The sequence below is a fragment of the Protopterus annectens genome, chromosome 17.part0 (genome assembly GCF_019279795.1).
Source record: "Protopterus annectens isolate FY-2018-M chromosome 17.part0, PAN1.0, whole genome shotgun sequence".
Classification (NCBI taxonomy): Eukaryota; Metazoa; Chordata; order Ceratodontiformes; family Protopteridae; genus Protopterus; species Protopterus annectens.
In genome coordinates, this window is record NC_056751.1 from 354,986,405 (window position 1) to 355,000,031 (window position 13,627).

The following is a 13,627-nucleotide window of genomic DNA, read 5'->3' on the forward strand; positions in this document are numbered from 1 at the left end:
GGGAGGAGGTCCTCTCTGATAATTTCTGCTTGAGCAGAGGAACCAGGCAGAGGTGTCCTCTTTCTCTCCTTTGTTATTTGCATTATATTTAGAACCATTGCCAAAGAAATTAAGGGACCCAGAAATACAAGGATATGATTGGCATAAGGTCAAGATAAGCTGGCTGTATTTGCAGGTGATATTATTTATACCTGACAAAACCAGAAAGGGACATTACAGTGTTGTGGAACATTTTGAGACAGTTTCATATGTTTACCAGTGTGGCAGCTAAGGATATGTGGGAAAAGACTAAATAAAAGATAATACAAAACTGAGACAATGGTAGCTCAGTTATATGGATATTGATAGTAAGATACAAGCAGTTGAAATGTTTTTTTAGTTCCTTTAGTCTTGTATACGGATCAGGCATCTTTTTATTAACCAGAAGAGAAGTTGTGGATAGCAATTAATAAAGAGCTGAAGGACTTTATCTGGGATGGGAAAACGGCAAGAGTCAAGTGGGATAAGCTGATTCTTCCAATAAAACAAGGGAGACTGGTATTACCCAATTTTAAGTGCTATTTGAGAGCAACTCAGTTAAGGCTCCTATATATAGCACAAGCAGAAAACTGTAATTCAAAGTAGAAAGGGATTATGATGAAATAGGGGGGAAGCTCAAGAAACAGAGAGACTGGGATTTTGGATGCAGACCTTTGAGGAGAGTAACAATAATCATACAGAATATTATATTCATAAAGTAGCAGAAAATATTCTAAGAACTAAGCCAACATGGTAATGGAGAAAGGAGATTCTGCCAATAGGGATGACTGCAACTAGGGATACAAACAATAGGCAAGAGGGGACTGGAATTTATTGGAAAAAATGGCAAATGAACCAAGGTACTAGGAGCAAATAGCTAGAGAGAGAAAGGTAAGAGAATGGGAAGACGCAAAGAGTTTATTTACACTGCAGGTTAGAGACTGCCTTCCCTATCAAGGACTGATAGCAGAGTATAGGCAAAGAGAAACAATTAGTTGGGCCTAAACAAAAGGCCATCACTGGTACAGTTTTTATTAGAATCTAGAACAGAAGCTGCCATTAAAAAAGGAATAATTAGTAGAGGATATAAAATAGTGCATGATAACTCTGAGAATCAGTCAGAGGAGGTTATTAGGGATTGGAAAGAGAGATTGGATAAGCAATTCACAAAGAAACAATGGGGGATATATGTATGTCTCCCAAATATGCAACAAAGTCTAGAAGATCTAGGATCTTTGCTTGGAAGTGTTTAGATCTATGATCTTTGCTTGGAAGTGTTTACATAGATATTTTTATACTCTAAGTAGACTCTCAAGAATTGTTCCTCAGGTAGACAGCAAATGGAGGTGTGATGGGGAAGAAAGAATTAACTGAGAACATATTTTCTGGCAGTGTAATGAGCAGATTTTAAAGATTCCCTGCAGACTGTTCTGTCAAAGATACTGGGTAAGCAAATTGGTGTAACTAAGGAAATTATTTTTTGAGCCATGAGCCAGACTCAGAATTTCCTAGTCATAGTAAGGCCTTGAGTCTAATTATGATGGCTGCCAAAAAAGCATTTACTAGAAAATGGAAATCAAAATCTAAACTAAACTTTACTAGAAGCAGTGAATATAGTAACAGAGATAAAATAACTGGGATTGGGATCTTTGGAAAAGGATAGGAGCAAATTACATAAGAAAAATGGTAACTGTGGGGAACAATACATGCAGAGAAGGAACAAAATGTTTAAAAAAAAGCAGGATTTGAATGAGCTATGTAATGTATGACTGACAATGACTGGATAGATTATAAGTCATGTATAATGTCTGCAACTACAGTTGTATCAACATGGTTTGTGATGTGTAATGTTTGCAATTAAAATGGTGTCGATATGGTTTATTTTCATTTATTTAAATGTAAGACTGCATATGTCATACATGATAATTTAATAATGATGTTTCTTGTTTACAAAAAAGATTGTATTCCATCAGAAGAGACATACTCACATGCTTGCAGTTATTCATCCACAACATGTACCTGTGGATAACTTGAAGTATTACAGTTCACTGTAAAATGTTTTTGGGATGTGAAAGGGAACAGGTACAGCCAACAAAAAACAAGAGAGGCACAGGGAAGACGTGCATTTTGTTCATAGAACTGACCCCACACAAAAACTGAACTAGAGAACCAAGCACTGTAGCACAGCAGCACTAACACACTAACTGCTTCACCAATGTGCTGTGCCAGATCATTTTGATATTCTAAGAAGCTACTGCTCTAACTGTGATTTTGCAGTAATAAACTTGACTGCTGCCTAGTAATATTTGTGTGTGTTAGCAGCTGGAGAATTTGTGGTCAACTTATTGACATGTAGGACTGATTTTGTGGGGCCAGCCACTGCTGACTTCAGATCCCCTTATACTGTCAATTCCTTCAATGTCTCTAGAGCCACCACAGTTGTGGTACACCCTGAATATGTTCTTCTGCTGGGTTGGTCCTCCCTTTTCACAGAGGAAAACTTTTCAGCTGCTGGTTTACTAATCACACAGTAATCAGGCAGAGTAATGAATATGAAGGAAGCAATCAAATTGCAATTGGGTGAACTATCTGGCTTGTTTGTGCAACTAACACCTCTGGACTTATTGACAATATATCCACAGTGAGTTTGCCATAAGGCACTGACAGGGACTCAGCCCCATCTCCATACTGCCTGGCAATCACTGCTTGTTCTGTCTGCCAGTCTCCATCAGGAGTTGAACTGGATGCAAAGATTAACAGTTTGAAAACTCTAAAACACTTAGTACTGCCACAAAGATGACATCCAGAAGCACTAGATTATGTGTAGAAAAGCAGTGTGTAAACTCACGGCTTCCTATCTTGTCTTTTTCTTTTTTGCTGGAGAAAACAGAGTATGTCACTGATTTTTAGTTGGGGAGTTACAGAAGCAGACCCAGAACTGATTCTGGGCACAGGATTTTGCTTATAAAATTAGTTCAAATGAATTCTTACAAAGTCTTATATACAGGTTGCTTGCTTCCAGATAACTGAATAACCAATAACTGCTGCAATGGCTTATTATTTGTTGTGGCATACAGGGGAACTGATAATTTTGTCTTGCTGTCCCTGTCTGTGTTCTGTCTACCTGGTGCCTCCTTTATGTCATATTCAGGGGGTCTGTACCTAAAGCAGGTTCATTAAACTCTTTCCCAGTGATTCAACATAGCCTCTTAACCTTCCTTATTTTCTTCCATAACAGTGACAATATGTAGTAGTGCTGCAACAGTATTTATCCTGCCATCTATGGTTAGTTACTGATAAAAAAAAAAAAAAATCATACTTAAGTTAAAACCAACCACCTTAGCTGCTGACCATCTCCCTCAGACTATTTAAAAATAGTTGCAGATGCAATTGCTTTTACGATCTCTATACTGGAAAAAAATCCTTTATCCTACCTTTACACAAAGGTGGCACATCTTCAGAGCTTAATAACTAGTGGCCCATTGCAACCTCTGCAGTCCTCATCCCCCTATCAAAAATACTTGAAAATATATTCATGATCAGCTTCTACATCACCTAAGTTCAAATAATCTTCTCTTAGAAATGCGTGTTTTCAGACCACACCACAGTACAACCACTGCCCTCCTTCACTTCATTAACACTGTACGTCAGCATAGGAATAGTGGCAAGCTACTGTCAACTGTATTCTTAAATTTCTCCACAGTTTTGATACTGTATCAAACTAACATCTGCTCACTGATTTCTTTTCTATAGGTCTCTCTCAATCCTCCATAACATGGCTCCTTAGTTATCTGTCTGGACGGCAAGAAGCAGCAAATGGTAACAGGCCCTCTCCTCTTCTCTCTTAGTTACCATAGGTGTCCCTCAAGTCTCCATACTAGGACCCCCGCTCTTCAATATTTTTATAAACAAGCTTTACACTGCTTTAGACTAAGCAAGTATAGTATAAAATCTAGCTGATTCAGTTTTTATATCTACAGTCCATACAATATCAAAACTCCAGGGAGTCATTCAAATTTCTGTCTTCACTCAAAACACGGCTGAAAATTTCAAACCTGCACTTCTACCCTTGTAAAACAAAATTGATTCTGTTTACCCCAAAACATTATCTCAATCAAACACAGTCTTTCTTGGTTACATCTACAAATAATACAGAAATTGAGGTAGTACTGCATGCAAAATTACTGGATATTGTAATAGATCCCAGTCTTAAACATGATCTGCATTTTCTTCAAACAATTATAAAGACCCACCAGAAACTTGGCTCCCTTTACAAGGCCAAACAGTACTTTAAAGACCCAGCAAGAAAAACCCTAGCATCATATTTGCTTCCAACCCTCTTATATGGCTCACATATCCTTTTAAACCTAAGCTCTACACTGAAATCCAAACTAGTCTCCATTTACAACAAGTAGCTAAATTTGTTACCATCACTACCACTGCGAAGGCTTAAAACAGCTAAATTGTCTAGAGCGTAAGAACTGCTTAAGCTAGTTACAACATACAAACTGATATATTATCCTGAAAAATGCCCTGCATTAAAAATATACTATTTCACTACACTCCCCAAGAGACCTCTATTTTGGTAATAAATTTCTGCTAAGCACTAGTAAGGCAAACAGTTCATCAGGGGGACTCGCTATACTCTTGTTACAACTCAAACAATACCTTACCCTGTCCTGGTCATGTTGAAGTTCAACCCTAGGTTGATACCTCTAATGAAAGCACACACTTCTTAAAAGCTATTCCTAACTTTTCCCTCTGATACTTAAATCAATACACCCCTAACAACCTTCCCTTCTGCACTTGAATCAGTACACCCCTCTTCATCCCTCTTCACACTCCTGTTAAACACTACTCCTTAGCTTTGTTTTTCTCTAACTTTTCTCCATCCACTGCTGTATTCCTGTCATGCATTCCCTGTCTACCTAAGTTATAAAACTTCAATACACCAGTTAGGAAAAGGCAGCCTAGCTAGAACTAATCCTTTACCCTGTTCTCTCACTCAAATACTATTAACATTATTCTCCTATACGGTATGTAATATCTCCCCTCCTATGTAATTTTATGACTTACTTCTGAGTTATACTCTTCATTATATCTGTTGCAAACCTTTCTGTACTGAAATGTAAGCACAGTAAATATCTTTACAACATTTCCCTTCTACAGTATAAACTCATTTACTTCTTGCAAAAATTTAGAGCTACCAGAACTGTATAGACTTATACATATTGTTCTAAATACTTTATTTTATATACCTGTCTTATAACTATGTTTTGTATTTTAAGGGTTCTGTAGAATTAAAATGTAATCCATGTTTCTGATGGAAAATGCAGATTGCAAGCTGAGCATTGTAAATGTAATTATTTTATTGCCCATCTAATTTTGTTTTGCTATTTTTTTCTTTGAGCAAGCTGCTCTATTACTGTACGATTATGTTGATTTATTTATTTTTAATTTATTTTCGGGTGTTTTAAAAAAGGGCTTCTCATGTATCTTTGTGATGCTTAAAATCCTGGGCTTTTTGAAATTTTTGCACACTTTTCTAAAGTAAAGCTACCTTTCTGACTGTTTTCAAGATACATTTCATGTTACTTAAGTTCATGAGTTAGTAGGTTATGCTCAGGTCAAAAGACTGCTAGATAACACTGATTCCACCAAATAAGGATCACTAACCAAGTTTCCAACCTAATTGTCAAGATTTATTTTAATGTATGTGTCTTTCGGCTTTTCCCGGTTAGGGGTCGCCACAGCGGAACTCCGGTCCGCTAATGATTGGCAGTTGATTTTTACATGCCGAGTTGCCAGCCCTGCCGCACAACCTTCAACGAAGGTACGCCCATTCATGCATGTCTCCACGCAGAAGAAGCTCTAGCTGAGAATCGAACCAGACAGCGTCTTACTGTGAGGCGACAATGCTACCGCAGCACCACCACTATTTTAAATTTATTCAAATTGCTTGATGACCTGACCCATACAGGAAGTTAATTCCATAACCCAGGAATCATTAGAGGTATGCCTAGATTTGAATGAGTTCATTCATATGCAACTTCAATTCACTGTTTCTAAGAAATGTTATTCCGTAATATAATTTTATGCTTAAGATTGCTTGTAGTGTTGTGTTATGAAATACCTTATATGCTATTATCATGTTACCACTGATATCTCAATAGTGTCGAGTATATAGATTTTGCTGTTTACATCTTTCAGAGTAACTGAAATTATGAGTTATTAATATTTGCTTAGTAGATCTCCTTAGGACAGATGTCAAACTTCTAAGTTGTCCCTTAGTACAATGACAAAAGGTGTTGTTTTACTCGAGAATAGGTCTTATATGTTTGTATAATCCTATCAGTCAGTCACAGTCCCTTGTTATAACATTTTTTAACATGACTCAGCATCTTGTCATATCTGCATATTTAGCAAAAGAAAGCATATTGCTAATTAGTACAGCCAAGTCAGGGAGTGTTATTTTAACAGTAAATCATAACATCTGGGATTACTCAATAGCTGATTTCAGTGGTCAGGACATTTCTTCAATAGCAGTATTCTACTTCTGTCATACTGTCAGAGCAGGTTCTTATCACGTAGTCGAACTGTTACAAGTTCGTACCTCATATGGTCAAGGCCATAAGTTCGAATTTGTAAAAGTTCGAGCATTTGAATGGAAATTTCTGTAAGCGGATGTTTCCATTTTGTTCAATGGGTTGCGATCTCAGAGTTGGTATATTTAAGTAGCGGGGGTGCAGGGGGCTTGCCCCCCTGCTTAAAACAGTTTATTTTGTTTTCCATTTTTTTTTTTTTTTTAATCCATAGTCAAAGTTTTGTAATTTCGAACATAATGGTTCAAACATTACGTGTTCGAAGTTATAAGACTTTGAATATGTGATGTAGACCTGTCATAGCTGGCAGGAGATTTACATATAAACAACAGTAGAATGTACCCTTTTCAGATACTCACGAATGAGAAACCATTGGTCACTTGGCTGCATTCCAGAGAACAGCACAGCTGTAGAGGTAAATAGTACTTGTGTATTATCGCAACCATATTTTTACCAGCAGTTCCAGGTGCTTAACGATCATGAAATATGGTCATTACAGTCGTAGAAATGTCATATAATGTGTACCCTGTAGCACTACATTTTGTTTTGCATGTACTGATATGAATAAAATGTAAAAAAAATACTGCTTGTGTTTGTGTTTGCACCTTACTGCCACTATTTCTGTTATTTCAAGTCCGCCTGCTGCACATTTCTTTCTCGTGGCAACAAATGTCTAACTACTGTTATTCCCACTGCAAAGTAATACCAAACTACCAAATGAGCACTCTGCATCATTACAGCTTAGTGAAAAAGTGTCTTTATCTGAACATGGCCCCTTCACAATGCAAAACACCTCCGTACTACCAACTTTCTGATTTAGAAACAACCGGGGAATCATCTGTCAACATCATCCACCATCATAATTTACAATCATTACAATGAAATGTTTTTTTTTAACATCGCTTAAAACAATGGTTAAAAATTAACAAGTTTACCAAACAGAAATGCTCTGTGCCTGTGTTTTCATTGTCTGAAGACTTCCTTGCACAAATTCAAAATAGTCCAACGAACACTACAAAAGCAGCCATGATAACTCAACCATGCGTCTGTAACGCATGCAAAACATGGAGGATTTCCTAAATTGTTTCTGTTCCTAAAAGCAAGGTAAAGTTTTTTTTGCCACTACTGCTGACTTACAGTAACAGTTTCCACTATTTCAAGCACTGTTTTCTGTGGGGGTATGTGCATTTCACAACCGTGAAAATATGGTTGTGATAATACGTAAGTACCAGGTAAACTTACCATAACAACATATGTTCAAATGATCTCTGATGCAGTAGCCTAGCAATATGGGTTGTATCATGCACAGAGTATAACAGGAGGCTAGCTTCCAAAGCTTCAAGGCACCTTCCACATGCCCAAACCATTCATTATTTCAAGCAGAGCTTAAGAAAAAGAGTTGTTTTCTTCAGAGTTTTCACGTCAGCTTCACGTCAGCTGAGAGAGAGAAACTTGAGCCCTGAAAAGGTCAATGCTAAGAAAATAAACATAAAGATCCTCATTCGGGTAATAAAAACAAACAAAAATAGGGGAATGGAGGGAAGGAAGAGCTACTGCAGCAGTGATTATTCACACTTCGAGTGTTATGGCAAGATTCCTTACACGGGTGTACTATGTTCATCATATAGATCACTGCTGCAGTAACCTGAGTTATCTTAGTTATAATGATAGACTATCATGGCTTATAATGAATGGGAGGAGGAAGGATTGAGGATCTAGAAGCCCCTGGGAAATGGTCTTAGCAAAGCCTGCTCTAGACCTGGAAAAATAATCTAATTTGTAGTGCTTTGTAAAAGTGTGTAGAGGACCAAATTGCTGCTTCTCGAATACTTCTAGAGTCCTACTCATTCCAAAAAATCTTCTGATAAGGCCAAAGCCATGGTTAAGTGTGCCTTAATCTTCAGTCTATATTATATTCTCGAAAGCCGACAATGTTGAATCTGACATTGTTGGCACGAGAATATCAAACGTTCAGAATCTCGAGCATGTAAACGGAAATCTCCGTAAGGGGAGATTTCCGTTTACTGCAATGTAGTGCGATCTCAGAGTTGGTATATTTTAGTAGCGGGGGTATGGGGGGTGCAGGGGGGCTTGCCACCCTGCTTAAACCTGTTAGAGTACTTTTTTTATTTTTTTTTGTCTTTTTATAAGGTCGACATTTGAAGACATCAACCATATGGTGTCGACCATATGTTATTTGATGTTTTCAACCGTTGATCTTATAATATAGACCCGATCCTGCCTGGAATTGATTTGTTGTGGTTGTTATAATAAAAGAAGATAGCAAGTGTTTGACGTTTGGGAATAGTCTACTTTGATGCAGGTTGTTCTTTTTTCTTATCCTCATAAGAAATTAATAATTGGTCAGCGTTTCTAAAGGTTGTAGTTCTGTCAAGGTAATATACGAGTTGTCTGAGGACATAGAAAATATGAACATTCCTTTCTCTCTCACTTTTTAAGTTCTGGAAAGAAAATAGGGAGATGGATAGTTTGGCGGAAAAGTAAAGTTGGATACCACTTTAGGCTTAAAAGGAGGATTAGTTGTGAAGGAAACCCCATCTTTGTGAAAAATGAGATAAGGCTGACCCACCAAAAGAGCTTGCAACTCAGATGCAGTTCTTGCAGAAGTTAGAGTAATCAACAAAATCATTTCCCATGTTATGAACCTCAAATCAGCCTGATGAGTTGACTCAAGTGGAGCAAGGGTGAATTTCTCCAACACAAGGTTAATGTCCCAAGGAAAAGCCACCTGTTTTCTAAATGGAAGGTATGGATAACTTCTTTCAAAAACATTTTAACATGGGTATAGATTGAAATGGGAGGATCCATGTGCAGACACACTGAAATGGCTGGCAAATGAACCTTGATAAAGGAGTAAGAAAGCCCAGAGGATAATAGCTCACACAGATATTTTAAGACCAGAACAACACTAGCATTGAAAGTCTCCTAGTTCTTATCTTGGCACCAACTAGAATTTTTTTCCATTTATTAATATCTGATTTCCTGGTAGCAGGATTATTTGGCTCCATTAATAACTGTTGCATATCCTCAGAGAATATGTGCCTGAAAGGTGTTAAAACTCTATTATCCAGATAGTTGATTGACGTTGTTGTCTTCTATGAGTAGGGCCAGTCTGTGAGGAAGTATGCGTAATTACCCTTGGCCATTTCCAAAAGAAGGGAAAATCACTGTTGCCGGAGCCAGAAGTGCTAATGCATTCCCCAATGGCATTTATGTCATGGACAACTGTCTGTCATACCAGGTTATATAAAGGTTGGCTAGGACTGCATCTTCCCTACAGGAAATGTAATGATATTCTAAGTTCTAGCAGCAGAGCATCATTTTCATTAGGGCTAAGATTATCCAGCCTCTGCTGTCCATCTTGTTCTATGAGCATGCGCACACTTATGAATATGTCACACACAGCTTTAAACCTTATACTATTACTACTGACAGAAACACATTGAGGGGTAACCTGTGTTGACCATACTGCAATGGAAAAGATAGGTGTGGTGGTATGCCATGCCACAACTTTACAGACAAGTATGAGAAAACAAACAGCAGGTACATGTGCCAACAGGAATGTATAGGGTAAAGCAGGCATTCTTGCTGCTAATATTTGGGGTCACTTTGGTAATGACTACTGATGTGCCCCTACTGTAGTACAATGGGTCAAGGATTGTATGAAGGCACATGACTATCCTTCTCATCACCATAGACCAATGCATACATTAGATAGGTCATAAAAATACAGTAACAGTGACAGGCAGTATTTATGAGGACTGATTGTCCTGATATTGTGGGCTTCCTTGTTGCCTTTACCTTCTACAAGCATAAGGCACATGCAGGCAAACGTATTCTTGTCGCTAGCATTTTGTAATGTGTGCTTTAGTGTAAGGATGTGATCTTTAGCAAGGTAGAGAAATCACAACTTACCACATACTTTTGGAATACTGTATGCCTCCTCAGTCAACTTATATATCTAGCTCATGCTGCTGTTCCCCCTAATAATGCTGCCAAAAATGTGCGGTATAGCCTCCAAGCAGATCTGTGCCTGTTTGCATGTTATATTGGTTGTTCAGGTCATGATGCATGCATGACTATGAGTTGCTGTATTTTGCTTTGACACATCTGTAGTGTAAAGCTCGTGGCAGTGACCTCATAGTAGAGACTTTTACAGTTATACGCATCAAGCTGCCTCATAAGTACCCATGCTGCAGAAATCACATTGAAGGTGTGATTTACAGGCCATCATCTTTTTCCTTTTTAAAATTACATGATTTTTCATGGAGATTCATAAGAAGTAGCTTCTGCTAGTGCCTGCAAGAGAGTGCCTCTGTGGTGCAGAGAGGTGGATAGGTAAAAGAGCAAAAGAGTGAAATACTACTTTAGAAACTTCATTGTCTTTTTGCATAGTACCTATGGGGCCCATTATTATGGTGCAAATTGAAACAGTGAATGCCTGTTATAATGTAGCTGAGCAGAAGTCTTCAGGCACAAGCATCACCAGGATGGGAGAACAGAGTTGAAATTATCCCGATGACCTGCTCTGCAAAAACCTTGATAAGCTTTGGGCTTTGGAGGCAAACATTAGGCATGGTTGCTCAGTATGGTTAGTGTAAATATATTTTTTTTCTTTCTCATGTGTTTATATTTTGCATTTTCTCTTTTATCCTGTTTATCACCATGTATACCTGTGCCATATTTGGTTTACTTATATTAATGTAAGAGCACAGGACATACCTGCAATACTGTCCATCAAACAGCTAATAGGAAGTATTTATGAGATTGAATCTGCTGTTATAACATCTTACCTTATACTTATCATGACTCTCTGATGTGACTGTTATCTTTCACCATGAGCAGATTATGATGCAGATTGTGTTGCCTTCTACAAGAGGTAGGAAAGGCTAATGGCCAGCCATAGTTAGTTTCCCTTATGAGGGCTGATTTGCTGGTTGAATTTTTTAACCCAGTGTCAGGATAGAATTGTTTATGATTACCTGCCCATTTTGTCTCCTCACTGCAGGTCAGATGATAGACTTTTCCTGCCTGCTTGTCGATTACATTCTGTCCACGTTGAGGTTGTGAATGAGGTGCATGATGGTGATGGGAGGGGATTCTGGCAATTTGCTGGCAAGTAGCTTGCCTGCATTGCTTATGGATGCCCAGCTATAGTGGGAGAAGGTGGTGGAAGCTGCATTGTAGGCAACAGTGGGCAGACATGTAGCCCATGTGGTGATCCTCCTGGAGTGAATTGTAGATTTGCATGACTAGCCGGTCCCTGCAGTCATGTCACCAAGGTGTGTGTGTGGCCCATGCTACCTGTCACCTTGATCCATCACACATACGTGGATCTTTGTAATATGCCTGTGTGCCAAGACAGGATATAGCATGCCAGATACTCATAGACCACTCTATCTCCTGTTACCTTCTTCTTGTATCTGGTGTTAAAACCTCCCCATCATCATTTGTCTATCCTGTATTTATCCCTGTCCATCCCACATTTGCCCATCCTGTGGTATGCAATACCACTTGTTTGTCTCTATTGTAGTGTGTTTTCCTTTCTTCCCCTGTACACCATCCTGTCCTCCTTTTCTGCCCTGCTTCCCCCTTCCTACCTCTCAAAAAAGGACCCTATCCCCATAAAAAGTTGCCTTCCTTTCTTCCTGTCCTGCACAGTCTAGTATGTGCTCCTTTTGCGTGATCTTCTGCTTGCTTTTCTCCTTTTCTTTTAGTTTCCAGTACACCCCTTTCCTTCCTGTTTATGACTTCAGTGTGTTTCCTCATATGTGGCCAACATGGTAGTGCTGCAAATAATATATGGCTATTTAGTTTTGTGCACCATTTGGTGCCATGCACCCTAGCTGCTGCAAGAACTTCTTTATGTTGTGATATTTTTGTCTAAGTTCACATTTTCTATTCTTGCAAGATCACGCTATGTGGCAGGCAGCCACTTCATTGATTGTCTCTTGTGCTTCTGTATATATTTTAATTTTGACTGAGTGAATGGTTTCACTGCATTACTAGATACACTTGCATACTTGCTGTGTGGCTCAATTACTTTCCCTGGAGTACAGCTAGCTGTTTGTAAGCACTGTGTCTTGTCATTTGGATAGGAAGTGTCTTTGCGTGTCACAGAATAGTGCTTCTTAGCTATTCAGAGCTTTTGCAGAAGTCCAGTACATCTGTGTACCCCAGCCTATGTGTCAAATTACGTAAATGTCAGTGGTATGGTAAGTCTATTTGCTGTCTTTATCCTCATCTTGCTAAGTTCCACTGTCCTGACATCATTCAGAGTACAGCTAAACTTATACATAAGACTCAAAACTATTTAAATATCCTTTTAATAATGCACCAATGGATGATCACTTTTCCATTTACTTTGGCTTGTCTCTGATGACATTCTGCATTTTTTTTGTCTTTCTTATTTTGGATCTCATGGAAACATGGAAAGTGACTCATGACTATTTAAGGTACAGTCAGTAGACTTTTTAGATTAAGAACTAGCAGTGCTGTCCCTATATTCATTATTGATTAGGTGATATTCAGTAATTTTGGTTTATTTTAATTTTGACATGATAAACAACAATGTTTCAAAAAGATATAAAACAGTTATGTTAATTAATTACAGAAAATGAAGGAGCAAGCCAAGACGTTCTCTGCAGAAATTAGACAGATTGATCTAGATGTCAATCGCACCTTTAGAAACCACATTATGTTCCGGGATCGTTATGGCGTGAAGTAAGTAATGCTCGTACGACATAATGCTGTAGTCATCAGAAGATAAACTTATTGTAGCCTCTGTCTATCATTTTACATGTGTTTCATTCTGTATAATATTATGCAATGGATATGAGATTTGGAAACAAAGCATTACCAGAACCTGTAAGAAAATATTTTGTTACACCTAACTTTTTAAAGTATGAAATGTATTTCTTCCTTAAAATTCTCATGGAATATAAATGAAACAGCTAAATGATGTACAATGTTTGATGTTAGGGAAT

The 13,627-nt window shown here is 38.1% G+C and overlaps 1 protein-coding gene across 1 annotated transcript in view; it reads left to right on the top strand.

Annotated features, from left to right (window-relative positions):
* The window catches only part of LOC122791697, a 1,032,604-nt gene that overhangs the window by 238,040 nt on the left and 780,937 nt on the right, over window positions 1–13,627 (top strand). Inside the window, exon 6 of the mRNA XM_044059589.1 lies at window positions 13,255–13,364. Coding sequence (XP_043915524.1) covers window positions 13,255–13,364 — 110 coding nt within the window. The remainder of the gene's footprint in view (window positions 1–13,254; window positions 13,365–13,627) is intronic.